This window comes from Populus alba, chromosome 7 (genome assembly GCF_005239225.2).
Source record: "Populus alba chromosome 7, ASM523922v2, whole genome shotgun sequence".
NCBI classification, from domain to species: Eukaryota; Viridiplantae; Streptophyta; class Magnoliopsida; order Malpighiales; family Salicaceae; genus Populus; species Populus alba.
This window is the reverse complement of record NC_133290.1, coordinates 5,252,308-5,260,376: the sequence shown is the minus strand read 5'-3', so window position 1 is coordinate 5,260,376 and position 8,069 is coordinate 5,252,308. Positions and strand designations below refer to the sequence as shown.

General features: G+C 38.1%; 1 protein-coding gene across 1 annotated transcript; it reads left to right on the top strand.

Annotated features, from left to right (window-relative positions):
* The first annotated feature begins 498 nt into the window (after positions 1-498).
* On the top strand, positions 499-3,529 carry LOC140955810 (uncharacterized). Its single transcript, XM_073410533.1, has 6 exons — positions 499-660; positions 779-961; positions 1,405-1,658; positions 2,127-2,457; positions 2,830-3,063; positions 3,182-3,529. The coding sequence occupies exons 1-6, from the start codon at positions 499-501 to the stop codon at positions 3,527-3,529; spliced, it is 1,512 nt and encodes a 503-aa protein (XP_073266634.1).
* Positions 3,530-8,069: the final 4,540 nt, after the last annotated feature.

Sequence of the window (8,069 nt, the reverse complement as noted above, 5' to 3'; positions counted from 1 at the left end):
CCCAACCAAATATGAAGATCCTCTGAAGCTTTGACCCAATTGAAAACAAACATCAACTGTTGTTGTTGTTTACCAGGAAGCCTTTGAAGGCTCTCCTATAGAGTTGGATGGCCTCCCAAAACATTCCTAATTGGTTGTTTTATTACAGAATTACAGGATGAAATTCGATTAGATGTCAAGAAAAAACAACCCAAAACCTTGGCAGACACAATTGGAGTGGCACAACTGGTGGAAGAGCACAACCAACCACAGCGCAAGCCTTTTTTGAATAATCGTTTACTGCTAGTAATGACATTTCAGAAAGGGCACTCTAATTCTTCTTCTGGGATTCTAGGCTCGTCTCTTAATGAACGAGCAAATATTGAATCCTCACCTTCAACTATTTCGTTCTGAAGAATTACAAATCAGGAAGCTAGGGAACGAGGAAGGAAGGGACTTTGCTATTACTATGATGAGAAATACTATAAAGGCCATCGTTGTGAATGGCCATAATTGTTCATGATAGAGGACTCTCCCTGCGATGAGAACTCTGAGGAAGACCAGCTGGAGGCAGAGCTTATAGAGGTGACACTGGAGATTTCCTTACATGTTATTGATGGTGCTGAGCATCCCCAAAACAATTCGGGTCTTGGAAAACTACAGAACAAAAAGCTTGATAGTGTTGATAGATGGGGGCAACACTCATAATTTCATTGACCAAGCCATTGTAACTCGGTTTGGCTTGTCGATCGTCAAAGACAAGAAACTTCAGGTGGTGGTTGCTATCAGGAACATGTAGAAAGCGCAGGCCATTGCCAAGGAATCAGGTTATCCATCCAGGGAATTACCATCACGACTGATTATTATGTTCAGCAGTTGCAACCTGTCAGTGGTTCTAGGGGCTGCAATGGTTGGATACCCTGGGACCACTAGAGACAGACTACAAACAACACACCATGACCTTCAGAATCGGCGGAGTCAGGTATACTTTGTAGCATCTTGGACAGGAGGCTGAAGCATCTAACAGCGAGGTTCTGCATAATAAAGAGTGTTCAGGTTTGCAAAGGATGGGGTTCTTCTTTCAAATTCAACCACTTAAAGACACGCTTTCAACAAATACATACCCTCCATCGATCCCAATGTCTTTTGAAGGAGTTTGCAGAGGTCTTCGTCCCTAATCCCAGTCTTCCTCCTCAATACCAACATGACCATAAGATTCCATTCTAGCCTAGCACAGGTCCAGTAAGCGTGCACCCTTATAGATATCCATACTATCAAAAGGTAGCGATTGAACGCATGGTGAAGGAGCTTTTAGAATCAAGACTCATACAACCAAGCAATAGCCCATTTTCCTCACTAGTTTTGTTGGTAAAAAAAACTGATGGCACTTGGTGATTTTGCATTGACTAACGGGCTCTTAACAAGATCACCATAAAAGATAAGTATCATATACCAGTGATTGATGAGTTACTAGACGAGCTCTATGGAGCTAAGTTCTTTTTGAAATTGGATTTACGGTCAGGCTATCACCAAATTCGTGTGAAGGAGGATGATATTTCAAAGACAACATTTCAAACTCACAAGGGACACTATGAGTTCATTGTCATGCCTTTCGGGCTAACTAATGCCCCAGCAACTTTCCAAAGCCTCATGAACGACCTTTTTCGACCCTACCTTTGGCAATTTATTTTGGTATTCTTCGATGACATCCTAGTTTGTTCCAAGTCATAGGAAGATCACATAACTCACTTGCAACTTGTCCTTAAGATTTTAGCTGCTAACTAGTTGTTTGCCAAAGAGTCCAAATGTCATTTTGGAGTTCAACAGGTTAAGTATTTAGGGCATTCTATCAACAAAAATGGCGTATAAATGGACCCCGACAAAATACAAGCAGTTGTGGCTTAGCCCACACCAATTACAGCTAGGGAAGTTCGAGGATTCCAAGGCTTAGCCAGATATTATAGGAAATTCATTCGTCACTTTGGCAACATGGCAGCTCCTATAACCAAACTCTTGACTAAAGAAAAGTTCCATTGGACTGACAAAACGAAGGCAGCATTCAATCAACTCAAGCAGGCACTCACAACTCCACCCATCATATGCCTTTCGAATTTTTCTCAGTCTTTTGTAGTTAAATGTGATGCCAGTGGGTTGGGAATAGGTGTCATCATTACACAAAACATCCACCCCGTGGCTTATTTTAGTATAACCCTTAAAGGAACATCCCTCACTCTTTCTACATATGAAAAAGACATGTTAGCCATTGTCAAAGCAATCTGGAAGTGGCGACATTACCTACTTGGGAAACCATTTATCGTGCGTACAGACCATAAAAGCCTCAAGTACTTGCTGGAGCAGCGCATTACCACTCTTGCCCAGACATGGTGGCTTCCCAAGCTTTTGGGATACGATTACACTATTGAGTATAAGAAGGGGGTTGAGAATCAGGTTGCAAACTCCTTATCACGTATAGGAGAGGTACACTTCCTCGCCATTTCAGTTCCCCATGCAAATTGGTGGCCCCAACTACAAATGAAGGTGAAACAAGATCCCTTTTATGCTTCGTATACAAGCAAGAATTCCTCTTAACCGATGACTCTATGTGATGGGGTTTGGTTCCACAATGATAGAGTTTTTATAAGTCCCACCTCCTCCCTAATTCCATTGATTCTAGCTGACAGTCACTCATCTCCTGTGGGGGGACATTTCAAGTTCCATAAGACCCTTTCTCGGATCAGCCACAACTTCTTTTGGCCAAAGCTACGATAGACAATGAAGGAATACCTGCAATTGTGTGCGGTCTGCCAACAATGCAAATCATATTACATAAAACCTGCGAGGTTGCTTCAGCCTCTGCCTATTCCTATGCAAATCTGGACAAATATTTTAATGGATTTCATTGAAGGCCTTCCCATTTCAAATGGTCATTCTGTCATTATGGTAGTGGTAGATCATCTCTCCAAGTATGCTCATTTTATTCCCCTAAAGCATCCCTGTACAACTGCTTCAGTTGCTAAGACATTTGTGGCAAATGTGGTTCGTTTACATGGTATTCCCACCTCCATTGTGAGTGACAGGGATAAGGTCTTCATTAGCTCCTTCTAGCAAACCATCTTTCAGCTACTAGGGACGCAGTTATGTATGAGTTCTAGCTATCATCCCTAGACCGATAGATAGACAACGGTCGTTAATCGCATCCTAGAGCAATATCTTTACTGCTTTGTCAGCCTACAACCAAAGTCATGGATGGACTAGATACCTAGGGCAGAGTTTAGCTACAATACATCGACCCATTTACCAACCAAGATCGCTACCTTTGAGGCTGTCTATGGAATTCCATCACCACACCCGCTCACCTATTGTTCTAGGGACTGCCAAGGTTCAAGCTATTGAGGAATACCTCCAAGACCGAGACTCCCTCTTACGTGATCTTTGTAGAAATCTTCATCTTGCTCAAGAGAGAACGACGAGCCATGCTAATCAGCGAAGGCGAGAGGTTTCATTTGAGGTCGGTGATTATGTATATTTGAAGTTACAACCTTATCATTAGACTACAGTTGCATTCAAAAGTTCCTTAAAGCTCTCCCCTTGATTTTATGGACCATTCCAGATACTGAGTAAAGTCGGTCTCGTGGCATACCAGTTGGACCTCCCCAAAGACTACCAAATTCATAATGTTTTCCATATCAATTTGTTATGGAAACATTTGGGATCAATCACGCCTCTATCATTGATTAGTACTTAAAAGTGCATGTTTATCAAGGTTTTATATCATCATTTTGCACTTGAAGTATCAATAACTCCTTAACTAAAGCATGTTTTATAATAACAAGTTTGATACTATAAGATACCTTAATTTATGGTAAATGCTCATCTTAAATGCAGGCCTATCACATAAATAAAAGGATTGATTGATGAGTTTAAGTATTGAAAGTGAAAGGACAAAGAGATGGCCAAACATAGAAAAGAGATGCCGGTGCAGTCCAAACCGGAACATTGCTCGGTAATTGGATCATATCTGGAGCTCTAGATCTCGGATTTAGGTCCATTTTATATGGATGGAAAGGTAAGACAAAGGCCTACAACTTTCATGAGGAGCCCAAGATTTAAAAAGGCCGTTTTGAAGTCCAAACTGAAGGAACAACGAAGAAGTCCGAAGCTGTCCTGCAGCCCAGACACTATTTAGTGTTCAGCCCATATCTTGAGTTCTAGAAGTCCAAATGACCTCATCTTTTTTTGTTGGAAAGCTGAGACAATTTCCTAGAACATTCTTGAGGATTCTGGGCAAATTATGATGTTAGCAATGACGTCTTGTTCAGACAAGAAGATAAGGATTGTCACCAAGTCAAGATGTGGCCACCCACTCATCAATTAATTAACAAATCAATAGTTCCAAATTTTAGCCTATAAAAGGAGGCACTTACCATGTATTGAGGCATCTTGGTTTCCAGATCAAGATCATGCTCTTGCTTTCTCTCTTTGTATTGCTTATGTTTTGCTTTCATTAATATCAAGTTTATGCACTTCATTTCCTTTCCTTTACTTAGTTAACTTCTTTCTCATTTATGTTCTTATCTTGTTCATTTATGTTTCTTTCTTTCATTATGTTTAGCTAAGTTAATTATGTCAAGGTGAAAAGGGTACACTAATGGTGTAAGAATAAGTATAATATAAACTTAACATGGACCTTAACGTTGGATACTAACATGTTTTATATTTGTTATCTTGTTCACTTTTAATACTTTGCTTGTTAAATGGTTAATCTAGATTTATGTTGTATAACACTTGGTACAACAAATACTTGGTACTTTCATAGCCCATACTGTATGGTATAACCGACACCTGAGCTATGAAAGGAACTTGATTTGTTGTTAACATAAGTTATAATCATGAATGCCTGCCAACATTTACAAGTATTAGCTTTATTCGAATAAGATAACTAATGTAATCATGTTAACAATTTATAATCTGATTGGAACCTCCTTTATGTGTGGCTTCCAATTGAGTAATAAGAGTTTATACTATACTTGTTTGAAGTACCATTAGTGGATCCTCTAACCTTGACATTTATTTTTATCGTTGTTTAATCCTTACATTAATCTTTCAACTCAAAGTTCTCATTAATTTCTTCCTTCTCTTCTTTATTATTGTTATTATTATTATTATTATTATTATTATTTGTTCATAAACTCAGTATATAGGCTGGAAACCTGTGACCCGATCTTTTAGATCATTCTCAGGTATAACAACGCCACTTACTGAGTATTATTATTACTATTACTATTAATAGTAGTACTATTATTATTATTATCGTTATTATTGTTATTGTTGCGTTGTTATTTATAATTTATACAATTAACCTCTCTGTGATTCGACCCCGGTCTTGCCGGATTATTTATTACTTCGACACTCCTGCACTTGGGAGAAGACATCAAGCTTTTGGTCGTGTCAAGTTTTTGGCGCCGTTGCCGGGGAGGTAAATTCTTGTATAAATTATAATATTTAATTTATTTTCTCTTTTCACTTTTCATTTTATCTAACTTTTGTTTTCTTTGTTTTGTTTTGTTTCTTTCTCTTCTATTTTCTTTTCTTCCTTTTATTCTCTTTTTACACGTGCATGCGAGTTTGGTCACGTACATTAAGTGGTCAACTTTGTAGGGTATCCTCATCATTTTCAAAAAATATGGCCGAAGAAGATAATCAATCGCTTCATAATGAGAATAATGAGAATAACCGTATGAGAACACTTAGAGACCACATGAACCCCACAAGAACAAGTGCACCCTCATGCATAGTTTTCCCTCCTAATGCATCTCATTTTAATTTTAAGCCAGGCATTATTCAACTTTTACCATCTTTTCATGGCTTAGACTTAGAAAATCCATACTTGAATTTAAGGGAATTTGAGGAGGTCTGTAATACCTATAATGACTCAAATTGTAGCATGAACACCATTCGATTAAAGCTTTTTCCTTTTTCATTAAAAGATAAAGCTAAAACATGGCTACAAAATTTGAGACCAGGATCTATTCGTGCTTGGGATGAAATGCAACAACAATTTTTAAAGAAGTTTTTTCCGTCTCACAGAACAAACTCTTTCAAAAGACAAATCATCACTTTCACTCAAAAACCAGGAGAAACATTTTACCAATGTTGGGATAGGTATCGAGATTTGCGTAATACTTGCCCGCATCATGGTTTTGAAACATAGAGATTGGTTTCACATTTTTATGAAGGTTTAACACCTAGAGATAGGCAAATGGTTGAATTGATGTGCAATGGAACTTTCGAAGATAAAGACCCTAATAAAGCAATGGAGTACCTAGACTTGCTAGCCGAAAATGCTTAAAATTAGGACACCACAGGTACTTATGAGGCACCAAGTAAAACTCAACCTCATACATCTAGTGGAGGTATGCACAACCTTAGGGAAGATCATGACCTCCAAGCCAAGTTTGCATCTTTAGCTAGAAAAGTCGAAGCACTTGAATTGAAAAAAAGTGGTCAATTAAAATTTGTTCAAGACATTGTGTGTCAAATCTGTGAAACCAATGAACATTCAACAAATGATTGTCCAACTTTGCCTTCTTTTAAGGAATGCCTCCATGAACAAGCCCATGCTTTAAACAGTTTCCAAAGACCCAACCATAACCCATACTCACAAACATACAACCCTGATTGGAGAAATCACCCAAATTTTAGTTGGAAGAGTGATAGAAACAATGCACAAACTTCACAACCACCGTTTCAAGCACATCATAATTTTCAAAATTCTCATGGATATGCACCTCCTTATGCTCCACCTCCTAGAAGAAATTTTGAGGAAACATTGCATGCATTTATTGAAAAGCAGGAGACAATCAACACTCAACTTGCTCAAAGCATGACAGATTTTAAAGATGCTCTTGCAAAATTAACATCTGCTCTCAGTTTCCAAGAGAAAGGTAAGTTTCCATCTCAACCACAACAAAATCCAAAGGGGCAATACAATGTAAATGCAAGTGGTTCTGGAAGCCAACACATGGATCAAGTCAAATCAGTCATCACTCTTCGTAGTGGTAAGGTTATTGAAAAACCCATTCTTGAACCTTGTGAGAAAGATGATGAGTCTATCTCTAAGGGTAAGGAAGGGGTTGAACCTGAACATTGCAAAGAAAAGACTGATTCCCCGCCAGTACTTCCATTTCCTCATGCCATGACCAAACAAAGGAAAGTCAATCACAACTCTGAAATTTTTGAAACTTTCAAACAGGTAAGGATCAATATACCTTTGTTGGATGCTATTAAACAGGTTCCTTCCTATGCTAAATTTTTGAAAGATCTATGCATTGTGAAGAGAAAACTGAATGTGAAAAAGAAAGCCTTTTTAGCCGAACAAGTAAGTGTCATTCTTCAAAACAATAATGCTTTGAAATATAAAGACCCTGGTTGTCCTACAATTTCTTGCTTTATTGGAGAACATAAAATTGAAAGAGCCTTACTTGATCTTGGAGCTAGTGTGAATTTACTTCCATATTCAGTCTTTCAAAGTCTCAATCTAGGTGAGTTAAAACCAACCTCTATAACTTTTTTACTTGCCGATAGATCTGTAAAAGTTCCTAGAGGAATAGTTGAGGATGTGTTAGTACAAGTTGATAAATTCATTTACCCTATAGATTTTGTTGTCTTGGATACACAACCTGTTGAAGCATGTAATTCAATTCCTGTCATTTTAGGACGTCCATTTCTTGCCACTTCTAATGCATTGATTAACTGTAGGAATGGAATGATGAAGCTATCATTTGGAAACATGACATTAGAGATGAATATTTTCAACATTTACAAGCAACCTGGAGATGATAATGATTTACAGGAAGTGGACTTTATTGAAAAATTAGTTCATGATCAATTTCAAACCACTTCTGGTGAAACTGAGATTGATGAATCTGATGATTTGCAAATGGTCTACTTTCAGGAATCAAAGGCATGCAATTGGAGACCACAAATTGAAGAATTGCCACCACGATCAATTGAGCTCATACCTTCAAGTGTTCAACCACCAAAACCTGAATTGAAGCCGTTACCATTTAATCTCAAATACTCATTTTTGG

Bases quoted from the DNA above. Each gene is read 5' to 3' on its own strand.
- LOC140955810 (XM_073410533.1), top strand. From the start codon at position 499: ATGATAGAGGACTCTCCCTGCGATGAGAACTCTGAGGAAGACCAGCTG. The intron at 661-778 runs GTTGATAGATGG...AGGAACATGTAG, and splicing joins AGAACAAAAAGCTTGATAGT to AAAGCGCAGGCCATTGCCAA. The intron at 1,659-2,126 runs GCAATTTATTTT...ATGTGATGCCAG, and splicing joins CTTTTTCGACCCTACCTTTG to TGGGTTGGGAATAGGTGTCA.